The 13,608-nt window shown below is 47.7% G+C and overlaps 1 protein-coding gene across 2 annotated transcripts in view; it reads right to left on the reverse strand.

Moving 5' to 3' along the window:
• KCNB1 (potassium voltage-gated channel subfamily B member 1) overlaps window positions 1–10,486 on the reverse strand; it is a 145,325-nt gene extending 134,839 nt beyond the window's left edge. The window contains exons 1-2 of one of the 2 annotated variants that reach the window (XM_026056979.1): window positions 10,417–10,486; window positions 8,488–9,153 (exon numbers count right to left, since the gene is read on the reverse strand). In XM_026056979.1, coding sequence (XP_025912764.1) covers window positions 8,488–9,054 — 567 coding nt within the window. In that variant the 5' untranslated portion in view covers window positions 9,055–9,153; window positions 10,417–10,486. Of the gene's footprint in view, window positions 1–8,487; window positions 9,154–10,191; window positions 10,265–10,416 lie in introns of those variants that run through there. The other variant, XM_026056970.1, reaches the window with a different exon arrangement.
• Between the last annotated feature and the right edge of the window lie 3,122 nt (window positions 10,487–13,608).

Consider the following 13,608-nt stretch of genomic DNA (forward strand, 5'->3'; position numbering starts at 1 on the left):
CTAGATATATAGATATATGTGTGTGTGTGTGCATGCGCTTCCTCCCTTTTGTGTACAATTGAAAAAAAATCCTCTCTCTACAGTCAGGGTTGCATCAGACAATGCTGAAAACACCCCAGTATGGACAAGGTTTCCCTTTGGGCTTTTAGAAGAATTACTGGAGAACACCTTTCTGTAACCACTCATTCACTCAAGCCTGACAAAGTTTTCCAGGACCTTCCCATGCAGGCTGGACTCATTTAAATAGGAATACCTGTGCTGAAACAAAGAAAGATTTGATTTCTCACTCCTCCTTTGATACTGTGAGAGAGTTGCCAGCACCTTTAGCTCTGTAATATCCCACTGTGAACAGCAGGCAAGATCCACTGCCTGGGGAGCTCACTTTTAACATGGAAACATACTGGGAACATTGGGAATCCAGGGTTCCCCTCACAGCTATGCCCTGGCTTTGCTCAGTGACCTTGGGCAAATACCACCTCTTCACTTTAAGATGAGGATAATACATATATCACAGGTTTGTCCTGGCCTTAAGTAATCCAYCTTTTCAAAGCAGTTTGAGAGCTTTGCTTGATGAGTACAGACATTATAATACTCGTCTGTTCCCATTACATTCAATGGGAATCTTACCCTCCACAGACGCAGAGCTGGGTCTGTTATTGTTATTGCGGGACCTAGAAAAATAATGCACATGGAATATTTTAATGTTAGTATTTTTGTAGGGGTTATAGCAACACAAAGGCACACGGTGCTTGTGTAGGAACGCTTGGCACTCCTATGGAGTTACRCTAGAATAAAGAGTGAAATTCTTCCATTAAAAATCAGAATGAGACCTCACTGACTCCTACCAGTAAATATGCTCAGCTAGTGCCAGACTGTAAAGGAGACAGGAGAGGCCAATAAAAGGGAGAAGAGGAGAGAAACCAGAGACCAGTCAGACTCATGGGGGAAGCTTACTACAAGGTTTGCTTTTGCTGTACCGAGTAACTGAGAAGCCAGGAGGTGAGCATGTGGATATTGCACCAGGGACTAAGCCTAGGGCAAGGTCACCCTAAGGATAAAGAGTGCCAAAACTAAAGAAACGCGTGTATGACTGCACTAAGCAACAGCACGTGGGGCAGAGATCCCTGAGCTATTGCCAGCTTGTAGGTCCACGGCACAGAACAACGTGCTGCCAGTTAGCCTTGGAAGCAGCATCGTCCCATAAAGGACAGCAACTTCCACGCCTGAGCTTGGCTATTGCCACACCGCATTCCCAGTGCTTCCAGTTGTAGGACAACACAAAAGAAGCCAACCTGACCCACAGTGGGGTTGCAGTGAGTGTACCTCTAGAGCTAGGAAACATAAAGCAGGCCACTAGTAATAACAGTAAGAGTCTGATCCTTGCCTCACTTAATGTAGTAAAAACAGTGACAATGTACAGCTTCTGCAGAGAAAGTTAATATTAATGCCTACCCACRTTCACTGACCACATTGTGCCTCTTCTGTTGCTGCCAGGTATCTCCATAGAGTAAATCATATTGACTGTGTTTATTACAAGAACTAAGCGATCAGCTGTGAACTTTCTTTGACATAAATATTTTGCCATTAGTAATGACAAATAGCAACACTTGTGTTGCAAAAGTAGCGTTGGATTATTCCTCTCCATGGGGGCTATTCCATCTGATTTCTCTCAAATTGGAATTGTGAGCTTCAGGATCAAAAGGAACAGACAAAAGGTGGAACTAAGAGCTAGGCATYACATTCACTCCCAGAAGCTGATGGCAAGAATATATATATCACTGTATAAAAAGAGTTAAATGAAGAAACTGTTTTAMAAAGTGAAAAGAATTGATTTTCCCACAGCTCTGGGATGTCTCTGCATAGCTAGTTTTTAATGCAACCACAGTGAGCACACGCCAGGCAGGAAACGGCGTGCTTGACTCAGTAGTGCATGCAACTGTTTTGTTTGCACATGTAACAGCATAAACTGCACACGCACTTTGTGAGCATTACACCATGCCTACATTTCCTGGGTGGATCAGGCCCAGGGCTTTTCTCCTGAATCACATTATTACTAAGCCTCTGCAGTTACAGCTGAACAAAACAGGGATTTTCCATTCTTGCAAGATTTCCTACATTTTTGACTGGTGATGTTGGCACTTCAAACCATGTCTGTTCGCAGGCTGAGCAAATGAGAGGATGGGAGAATGCTGAGCAGCGTGGGGAATGAATCTCTCAGAGAGATTTTTCAAATGTACAAATGAGAGCTGGTGCTTTAAAAATAGAATCGACTGTACTTCTATAGCACATGTCCTCTGAGGAATTCAGCCTGAGCACGTAAGCTCCTCGCTCCCTCCTGAGGCAGACAGTCTCATACAGATGTGGATACGTAGGCTCAGGGAGGGCAACAGACTTGCTCCAGGCTCTCCTAGAAGAAACCTGCAGATATTTCTAGTGCTGCTGAGTTAAAAATCAAGGGGTATGCTTACACATCTATGTTTATACACACACACTGTACTTTACAGACTGCATGATACATACATCAAGAGGACTGCTAGGCATAACAATTTTAACTTTCTTGTATGAAAGTTCTTTAGAGACTGCAAGCCTACAGGCTTGTATTATGAACTGCTGAACCCAAAACATTTTTAACTAAGAAATGCCAGGCAACTGTCTGCCTGGATCGAAGAGGTGCTAAACATTGTGCTAATAGGTCTGGAGAAAGGATCCTCTCTGAAAGGTGAGTATCCTACCTGGAGAGCTTAGTATAAGCTTGTTGTTGGCAGATGCTTGCCAGGAAATAATGTGAGATGTTGTAATAGGGATGTGGGAGACATCCCTAATGACAAGCCAACGTGATAGCCAGGATATCTCAGAAGTTACAGAGACTCCTGGCAAGCCTCTGTAGAGCCAACAAAGAATTGCTGGACACAATTGCCAGGCTGGCTCTGCATCACGGGCTGGAGCATGGCAGGGAYGATGTGCCCATGGCACAGATAAACCGTATGTAACTGGATGTGCTGGTCCTCTGAGGACTGACCTGGATCAGTGTATTTCTATTATGGGGTTTTGCCCCAAACTGGGGGTTAGGGAGGCTGTAATCCAGAGGAGTTTGGGAACCAGCAGCACAGCAATACATTCTGGGAAGGTTGCTGGCTAGACAGAAGTAGAGGGACCATTAAAAGGAATTGAACATGTGGAATTAGGGATCCCCGGGCAAAAGGTTTAAGAAGTTCACGGGAAGGAGAAGCATCCAGGAAAGGGTTTGAGACCTGGCAGGAAAAACCAGCAAGGAGGTGTGGAGCAGGATGACAAGAGACAGACACAGAGCTGCAATTGTTTGTGCRTCCACAGGGAAGTGCTGTGCTAGAAAGCCGGTGATAAACTATAGACCAAAGTGGCAAATTCCTGAACCCAGGGGAAAGGATTTGGAATGAGGCACTGCTTTTGAGGACCTCCAAAGGCAGGAGTTTACTTTGGCTGGCTGAAGGGAAAAACTCTCCTGTATACAGCAGAGAAGCCAAGGCAGGAGCTGCATCAGAAAAATGAAAGTCACAGCTGCAAGCAAAGTATGGGCAATCTTGCTTCAACAGACAAGCCAGCACCTGCCCTGCAGTGGGAGTCTCAGAGACAGAGGACAGGGCTAAGACTGACCCCTACAATTAGGGAGAGGGCTTTCCTCTGCTGAATGCTAAATTCAGACAGGTTCTTGGAGATGAATGAAAACTGCATGCCATAAGGAAGGGCCAGGAATAGAAAACCCATGTGGGGGAAGAACGCTCTAGATGTAGCAAATGCATCTCCAGGAGGTTTTTTTCATTCTTTTTTTGTCACTACTATCAACAATAATAAGGAAAGAGCTTACAGAACAACCTCTCCAATCCCTAAGCAATGCATCCAGAGATTAGCAGCAGAGACCAGTGGGCAGCTCGAGAAAAGCTGTTCAACAAATGTAGAGGCATGCATAATAAGATTACTGAATTGGAGTTGCATGTTTTCAAGGATAAACGCAATATTATTGCACTGGCAAAGACACAGTAGGAACAGGGGAAAGAATGAGAAATAGCCTGCCAGAACGGGGGACTGCTGCAGCTGAGCTCCCAATAGGACAGTGGGAAGTGGGGAGATCAAAGAGGAGTAGCCCTCTACAAGCAGGGAGAAAGTGAATATCATACTTGACATGCAGATATGCAGAGAAGCTTTTTGCAAAGTGGGTGATGTCATTGTGTTTTTCTCAGCCTTCAGGACAGCAAAAGAAAAATAGATGAAGCAGCACCTGCAGAGGAGTCTGTAAGATGAGTAGGGTGTTTTTTCCTCTGTGCAACACTTCAATTACTCAAATATTGATCAGGGAAATARTTTGTAAAGACCAAAAAAAGATTTCTTTTCTTCCTAAGAGGCAAAAAGGGCAATGTTCTTGCAGAGTCACTGGAGAGGTCAGATAATCAGAGGATTTTCAAGACCTGGTATGCCAATTAAGGTGCTGAGCTGGTCTGATTTGTTATTCGTTTATACTGGAAAGCATGGAAYGACGGTAGTCGGTGATTTGCAGGATGCCCTGATGTCTAGTTGGATTTACAGCAAGGCTGACTGTGGCAAAGGGCATGAATACCTCCCTAGAAACACCCCTGTGTTACAGGTAGACCCACAGGTACTAGCTAGCTTGGTTAGTAAAAACAACATCTCCAGGAGGGGCTTCTGCTATGGAAACCTAGGGCTGCTAACTGGGTTCTGTGTGGCAGAAACCAGCCGTACAGACATAGCTTTAGAGAGGAAAAGGAGCAACTAAGATCAAAACCCCAAAGCAGCAGTTCTGTTTGGCTTCTGGAAAGTTGTTTTTCTTTCCTGGGGAAACTGCAAAGGAAAACTATCATACCACAAAATGTAAAAGCTGTTTCAGAAAATATCTGCACCTCATCAGCATCCTGGGTAAACCAAACAGACATGAACCCCAGAGAGTCCTCCAAGGTTAAATATGGATGTTGTGAGSACACCAAAGTACAGGAAGAATGCTATTTTAAAAAATAAACTATTAAAGGGGACTGGAGGAATGATAAAAATAAGCAGGAACAAGCAAAACCAGTGATCACAGGAAGAAAAAGAAGCAGCCACAAAAATTGCAGCAAGTGTTTCACAGAGATATAAAGGCAAACAAAGTCAGAGGAGGCAGGAGAAACTGATCCTTTAAATTATCTTGTAAGTCATAAGGAGAGAAATGAAAAGTTTTATTAAATAACTGTCTGTTAAATATTTTTTTCATTTGATACTCAGACAGTGAGTCCCTCAGCGTGCTCAGCATTGTGCATATGAGTTTTCCCACTGTATAAAGTGAGCACAGTGGAGTACAGTACAGCGAGTGCCTCAGAGCTAATTGGACACATAGTTCATGTGTCTGCTGCACTGGCTGACACTGGTGAGGAAGGGTGCTCAGCACACAGGGACGAGCGGCTGGCATATTGCCATGCAGCTCTGTAGCGCTTCTCACAAGGACGGGATGGCTTTGGTTACAACCGTGAGGGACTGGAGCATTAGAGGAAAGAAGCAAACATCTCTATGTACTAGCTCTAGATAGGTAACAATGTGGTAAGCTTGGGTCTTCAAAAGCCACCTGATTCCTCATCTTAGTGGTCTGGAGGCTCTCAGAGGGGGGATACTACAAAATCTAACAGTGTTATTTCTTTTTTTCCTTTCTTTTTTTCTTTAAGCACAAGTGTTGTACATGTCTAGTATCAAACAAAATGAGATATTGCTTGCCATGAAGTGGTTAGTTTAGAAGCCAGACAGATTAGTCAAAAGATAAGGGTAAAGCCCCAGTGGATAAAAGAGTGAAAAAAAAATTAAGGCCTGCAGTATTGTTTTTCTGTTATTTTTACGCCTTTTTCCACCTTGGCATACATCACATATAATTCCTTTTTAAAAAACAAAGGAACAAAAACAAACAAACAAACAAAAAACTTGTTCTGTCAGGGTTTAACTGGTCCCAGTATGGCCATGAGATGGTCTGCAGTAAGCTATTATGGAGGAGTTAGGTTAGGTGCTGTGCAAAAAAAAAAAAAAATATATATATATATATATATGTATAAACAATGCTTACAGAGCTAGCAAGAAAACCCACCTTGCTGGAGCAGAAGTTGGAAGATAGGACATAGTTTACAAAGGCACTGAGTTGGGTTTATGGGAGAATATGCATTTGTAGCCACTTTCTAAACTGCTTAAACACAACATGAAGGGGTCTCTTTTTTTTGTGCTATTTAAATGGAAAGACATTTTCATAGAGCAGCARAAGTCTGAAGATAGAGAATAAGTGAAACCATTGAGAATTTTCCTGACACAGATCTTAGATCCTTCAGTGATGGTCATTAAACCTCAATAATTTACTTTATTCCCTTTCTATAGGAGCAGTTTGAGCTCTCCAGACCTAGCAAAGATGACTGAGCCTGCTTTCTGGTGACAGAAGTTTCTGGAGGCCAGTAGCCTCAGCAAAAGTGCTCCAGTGAACAGAGTGGCTGAGCAAAGCTGTCCAGGAGCTATCACACAGAGGCTCAGATTTAGAAAATTCAGTCTGAAATTGAGCCTGAGCACAGCTGGCCAGGTCAGATAAAGGGTCAGGCTGCCAAGTCCCTCTCCCAGTATCCTTCCATCAGAAGTTCAAGACTGGGTCCAACCTATTCAATATGTGGAACAAAGTATCACGAAGGTGATCAAAGCAAAGCGTGTACTCTGGCATGAAAGGAAAGCTATCCACCAGCAAGGAGTAAAACAGATAAAGAACAGCCTTATTGGGTTTGCATTCCCTGATAGGTAAGCTAATTGTTCATCATACCCATTTTCCTTGCTACTCTTGAAGTGACTAGAAATCTATGCTTGGGAACTGCTAAAATATTTGAGGTCTGAGAACATACAGCACCATTTTCATTACAGTAACGAAGCCACAGAATGGAAGCTTTAAATGGGAAGGATAATAACGCATTACGATTCACTCTCAATTAATCCAGAGCCCGCAATGCCGAATGCACTTACTCCGAGAATTTTCTCAGAAAATGAAGCTAGAGTGTATTTCATTTATAAATCACAAAAGACACTTATTTGGCAAGAATGACCCCTGCTCATATACAATAAATCATGAACATCAACAGTCTCTAATGGATTTTGAGTCAGTGCCACAGACAGCTAAGCCYGGGGCCTGTGTTTCAGGATTCCAGGACTGTGCCAAAGGAGCCTTATAAATGATTAATGCATTCAGCACAGTGTCATCTGTGCCATTGGAGAGAAAAAGACATTTCGGGGCTCCATTTATCATTAAAAAAAGTGATAATCAGTTCAACAGCAGATCATRCCTCCCCTTTTCCCCTGCCAGAATGAGCCATTTAGCCCCACACTTTCTAGAATCCCTTCCCAAAACTTCCCACATGCTCTTGGTTCATTATGTGCAACATTTTAATGAGAAAAAAGGGAAATAAAAAATCCATTTACATAAGTATCCCTCCAAAACCAGACTTTCTGAGGTACGGAGCTACAGTTTACATTTGCAAATGCATATACAACAGGGGGGGTGACACTCCAGAAGTAGCTGGGGCCTCTTTCTGCTTCTTTGCCATATTGTGAGAATGCCAGTACATAGAAAATTCAAGTTTTCAATCCCTAATGCTCAATTTGTCATGCTCTCCAGTTCTTCATCCTACAGTTTTCAACCTCTCCCCCTTTATTTTTGTCCCCATGGTTACTGAATCACTATGTTTGCAGAGATTTTCCTCATTAAAGAACATGCAACTAACATGAGACAGCTAAATTATCAGCCAGCTCTGACATTGGTTTCTCCTACCAAGGATCTTATCTTTCAAAGGTGTTCAAATAGATCTCTTGCACTGGAACCAACTTCAAAGTAAGCAGGGAGACTTAGAATAGGCTTAAATCAGGTAAAGGATGATATTCAAATGCTAACTTTAGCAGACAGGTAGCCTAGGAGTGTGTGATACAAATATGCAGGAGGTGTATTTCACCAGAAAATTTTAAAGTAAGCCCTAGAAGGAACACACTACTGCCTGACTGGAACCAAGTCTAACACACCTTAGTTCAAGTAGATTTCCTCTTTTTAAACACAATCTTGGCAAAACAATAGGAAACATGCATGTTTAGGGCCCTAAGGAATCTGCTACACAATGCATCAAGAAAGACCACTGGATAAGACGTCTACTAACCTCCAGCCACTAGMTGTACAGTGAACAGCATATGCTGACCCAGGGATAAGTAGCACTGCTCCCATGCTGAGCAGCCTACACTGGTCCCAAGGATGCTCAAAACCAGCCCCTTCCAGTCTACCCCAAAATCTAAACTAAACCTTGTTTGCTTCTGAGAAGCCTTTCTCCACTTCACTCATAGCATCCATTCAGCAACAAGTGCCCAGACTCTAAAGCAAGGGTACCAGAGTACCACCTCACATAAGCATCATCACAGAAGCCTCCTTGGAACCAATACAGACAAGCCTGAGAAGACACATGGAGACCTTACCTTGGCCGCTACGGAGGAGTTGGGCTTCTCCAGGAGGTCCCAGAGCTTTTTCCTTTTGTCAGCACAGCAAGTGTTATCAAATTCCTCCCCTTCCCTTTCCCTCAGTGTCTCAGCTTCTCTCTTCAGCTCCTCATTCATCTGCTCCTTCTTCTGGTGGTAACGGGCCTGGCAGCAGGACTCCAGGTAGATCTCATCCACCCCCCAGTAGTCCAGCTCCTGGCTGAAGGACAAGGCGCACATCTCCTCCATCATGTGCAGCTTGCCAGTACGATAGAAGTTCAAGATTGAGGTGAATGCCCCAGGGTGCCTGTCAAAGAAGTACTCATTCTCCTCCAGGTTGTAGTCATCACAGATCTCCATGAGGGAGTCGTGTGTGTTGCAGTCTCTGAGTTTACCCAGCCTGGTCCGTGGCAACCTGTCCAAGGTCCGCCAGAGTACCTCATGGGCCAGCCCCCCCACATTGAGCTTGACCCTGCGGGAGCAGGCCTTGCTCCTGACGATCTCTGTGGGGTCCGGAGGCAAAGAGGTAGTAGAGCGAGATCCATGCTTATTCATCCCCAGAGGCATCGCTGGTCCCCCTCAGGCTGGATGCTCCAAGGTGCGGCGTGGGGCAGGGAGCGCGGGGGCCGGCTCTCCTCACCTCTCCTTCCCCTCCATGCCCCAGAGCTGCAAAAGAGAAGCCAACCATGGGTGCCCGCCCGCCGAGCGCCCGGGGAAGCGCGGCCGCCTTCGCGCCTGCCTTATCCATGCAGCGGGGGAGCGCCCGGCCCGCTAATCTGCTCAGGGGGCGGCGGCGCTGTCCGCCCTCCCGGTGCTGAACGGCGCGCGGCGCCCGGGCGGCGCGGCCGCGGGAAGGCGCTGTCCGCGGTGCTGAAGGCCGCCCTCTCCCACGTGTCGGCCCGGGCGCTGCCTCCGAGCTCCCCCGGGCGGTGGCGGCGGCCGCGGCGCGGGCGGGGGGCCTCCACGGGAGGGTCCCCTGAGCACCCCGCCCGGGGGAGCTACGGAGTCTGGGCATGGGGTGTTGGATCCTCTTTCGACAAAGGGATGGGAAATGATGACTTAAGGGAAGGAGGCGGGGGGGAGGGGGGCAGAGCTGCCCTAAGCACCGCTCAGAAATGCACCCCAAAAGGCACCGGGGCTGCTAGCCACGAGTGAGCTGACACGTTGTCCACTCTCTCGCACAGGCTGGCCGGGAGCAGGCTAGCCCCGCCACCGCCAGCCCCTTCCTTTCCCTTCCCCTCTCTGAGAGCCCGGCCCCGTCACCGCCGCTCTCCGGAGCGCCCGGCCCGGCCCGCCACCGCCGCCCCCCAGCCCCACCGCCCCGCGGAGCGCCCGGCCCTGTCGGACCGCGCACGCCGGACTCCGGGTGTCGCTACGACCCACACGGTGCACCCCCCTCCTCGGAGGCGGCGGTGCCCCCCGCCCCGCCCGGCTGTGCTGGCAGCAGGGAAATGCGGATGCTTTTTATAAGTCCAGCCTAGCAAATTTCCCTGAGGAAAGGGCTGGGAAAAGGAAAAGGCGGTTATTTCCAGCCACTCTAACGACGCACTCTACCTCGCTGGGCTGCCTAGGGACGGTTCCTCCCCCCTCCCACCGGCGCCCTTTGCATAACTGGGAAATCAGCGAAAATCAGAATAACAAAAGCCCCCGAGCCTTCCTGGCAAAGCCAGGCAGCTTGTGACAGCCCCGAGCACTGTTGCTTACACAAGATGGCACGAACAGAAACCCCAGCGCAGACGGGAACGGCTCCTCCATGCCCAGCCAACACAGCTGCCGGGGGCCCGGCTCTGCCCCTCACCGCCGATCTGCCCCCCCTCCACCCCCCTGCTCCGAAAGCAAAATACCGGCGCTGCCTTTAGACCGCGGCCGGGGCTGCTCCTCGGCCGCAGCCGCACACGGGGGAAGGCTCCGAGCCCGGCCCGCACCTACCTCCTGCTGCGGGCTCCGAGCGAGGCGGCGCGGGGCTGTGCGGGGCCGAGGGCGGCTACATCCTGCGGCGGGCGGCGGAGCGGTCAGCAGGGGCGGCCCCGCTCGCATCCCCCGCGGCAGCCTCGAGGCGGAGGGATGGCGACCGCGCTCCCGTCTGTCCACGGAGCCCGGGGGGAGGGGAAGGGAAACGAGGTAAATCGGATCCCTCGGCAGGAAGCTTTCCAAGGCCTTCCCTTGGCTGCGGCTCCTCACTTCTGCCTACAGTCAACGCCGAAGCCGCATCTGCCCCATCCCCCCCCCTTTCCTTTTCTTTTCCTTTTTTTTTTTTTTTTTTTCTCCTTTGAAGACACAAAGGAAAGCTCCGGTACTTCCTTCTGCTGCCTCGTAACGGAGATCAACAAGTCTAGTCTGAACCTCCAGCTTTTCCCTGCAATTCTGTCCCGGAGTTGTTTGGAGTGAATTGGAAGTTGGGGGTGGAAGAGAGGAAGGCAGCTCCACCGTGAGCTAGGATGCAGCATTGCAGGGAAGGTTAACGCTTTCCTGGCCTGGCCGAACCGCCGCGGGGCTGATTTACAGAGGGGGAGGTGCCTGGAAGAGACCTAGCAGCAAGGGGGAGATTCGCAGCATCCCTCCTTGGGAGGATGAGGTTACTCCCACCATCCATCAGCTCCCGGTGGTATCACCCATGAAAACAGAAGCAGGGATTGGTGCCAGAAGAAAAATGATGAGCAGAGAGTGCTGATAAACCTAGCAGGGCCCCTATTGCTTTCCAGGCCCTGCTTGCTGAGCTAAGAGCAGCTGAGCTCAATGAGGCTGTGAATCACTCTGTGCGTGAGACAGGAGCAAAAGGGGTCCCCCCTCACCCGGAGCTTCTTGTCGAAGGCAAGAGCCTGTTCTCACAATTGTTGCACATATTAGCCGTTACTCACAGATGGGAGGAATAATAGTGGATCTCTGGTGCTGATTAGGGATACAATTGTAATAGAATAAGGAGCATTCACTAACCAGAAACAGAGTAAAGGGTAACTTTCCAGTTAACTTTGCAGTATTCAAAGTATCCTTCCATCACTCTGTCTTTCTTGCCTACCTTTCACTTCCTCCTTCACCTCTGACAGGGGAAAATGGACCTCACCAGGAGGCTGTAGAGCCATTAGCACCATTTAATGGGTACACTAGCACCACTTAATGCAGCTCACCTGCTTAGGCCGGTGTACCAGCAGTACACGGCAATGCTCATTAACCCTTTCTCCTTTTTGCATTTGTTGGCTTTGGCTCCTGGACTCTGCAGTGACAATTCACACTGCAAGGTTTCTAAAAGAGGAGTCCTGTGTTTGATCCTGAGAGATGAACTAGAYAGAAGGACTCTCAGAGCTGTTTTTCCCACTTTCCACACTTCTCTCTCAAACTCCCACCCGGCTCCCATTGCCCAGTGTACRCAATGCTGATGTTATGGTACTATCTTCAGCATTTGAATGTGCATGTCTTCTTCAGAGATGACCTTTTGGAATCCCAGACTATGTGCGTGTGGCCAGGCCTTTTTCTCTAACACCTCCCACAGCAATACATTTCATCTGTACATTTCAGAATTTCTTACAAAGGAGCAGAYGGGAAAACTAAGGTATAGAAAGAAAAGGTGCTTGCTCAAGATCACCCGTCAGGGAGGTGGAAGGAAGAGCTAGGGATAAAACCTGTTGACCAGCTTAATCTCAGCCAGGGTACCTCTACTGAAGTAGCTCCCCCCATGCCATGCAAACGGAAAAACAGTATCCAGAAGACTTCAGTTCTTGTCCTGCTTTCCTGTCATTTCATCTCCAAACTTACTGACCAGGGCTGCGAAGCTAAATCTGTCAATGATTATAAAGTGTTTTGAAACTTTCAGCTGGCAGGTGTTGTATGAGCACAAGTTATTTGTTTCTTAGCACTGGTGTCCAGGCCATATTACCTCCTGTTGTGACAAATGCAGGCCACTCTTCTGTGGGAAGAGAAAGCTGGGAGGGAAAATGACCAGTAACCTAATCAGGGAGATGCATCAAATTCAATACAGTTAAATCACTGGGAGAGAAGCAACTCAGTTTTATTGGCAGGATATTTATATCTTTTAAAATCATGCTTGCTGCCCTGCCAATGTCATTCTCATGTCCCACCAAGAGACTGGGAAACTAACGACAGAGGGGGACATGAAAGGCCAGGGTGGACATATGGACTCCTCCATCACTGTGTGTTCACCCTTCTACACACACCTTCTTGCCAGTGCTTAAAAGTCACATCTGAACCTCAGGGAGAAGCTGAAGGAGGGACCCCTGCTGAGGGCAGGCCCTGCAGTGCCTGTGGAGGCCCAGGAGTCTGCTGGTCAAGAGGAGAGAATATTTCTACCCCCAGGGCATCAGTGCTCTGCAACACCTCTTGTTCCACGCCTGAAGAGTTTGTCAGCAAGGGGCAGCACAGGCCTGAGGATGCAAAAATGCACAGCCAGTTCTCTCTTCTCCAAGGTTATCTAGCTCACTTTTGCTTTGGATATTCCTTTCAATTGATATTTTTGTACCCTGAGCTTCTGCAAACTTAATTTATAGCTTGTTATTTCCAYAGCCTAAGGAGCCAGTCAAGTGCTTGAATGCAGTCCATGGCAAATCCTGTTCCTTTCCATATATTTCAAGAGTTATGGACAAGGAAATACCATAAACCTCAAGTACTTTAGACGAAATGCACAGGAGTAGGGTACAAATGTGTTTTTCTGGGCTCACAGTCTCTGGAATATACATATGCTGATTTCACCTAATGGGCAGAAAAGGTGTGTAAAACAGCCTCTTTGGCATTTATTGGGCTACAGTGTAGCAGTGAAACAGGCTGAGCCTAAATGTGGAAAAATCACTCTACTGATCTGCAGTGACTCCTCTGTCTGCATAAGGAAAAGTATCACGTCTTTATAAACACCCACGTCTATACAACAGTCTGGCATCTTCTTGTCCATCCTCTGAAGTAAGAGGGGAGGCTGATTTACATAATTTTACTGGACATAGCAAAACAAATGACTGTGAGAAAAGAAAGGATCCTTACACGTAAACACGCTTGTGGTTCTGTCACAGCAATGGTATTTAGAACAATGGGCTTCCAGCAGAGATCTGCAGAGCTGCTTTGGTGGCCCACAGAGTTTTGGCTGGTTCCTAATGCCGAGCGGATGCTGGTTTTCATATT

The sequence above is a fragment of the Apteryx rowi genome, unplaced genomic scaffold (assembly GCF_003343035.1).
Source record: "Apteryx rowi isolate R43461 unplaced genomic scaffold, aptRow1 scaffold_0, whole genome shotgun sequence".
NCBI lineage: Eukaryota > Metazoa > Chordata > Aves > Apterygiformes > Apterygidae > Apteryx > Apteryx rowi.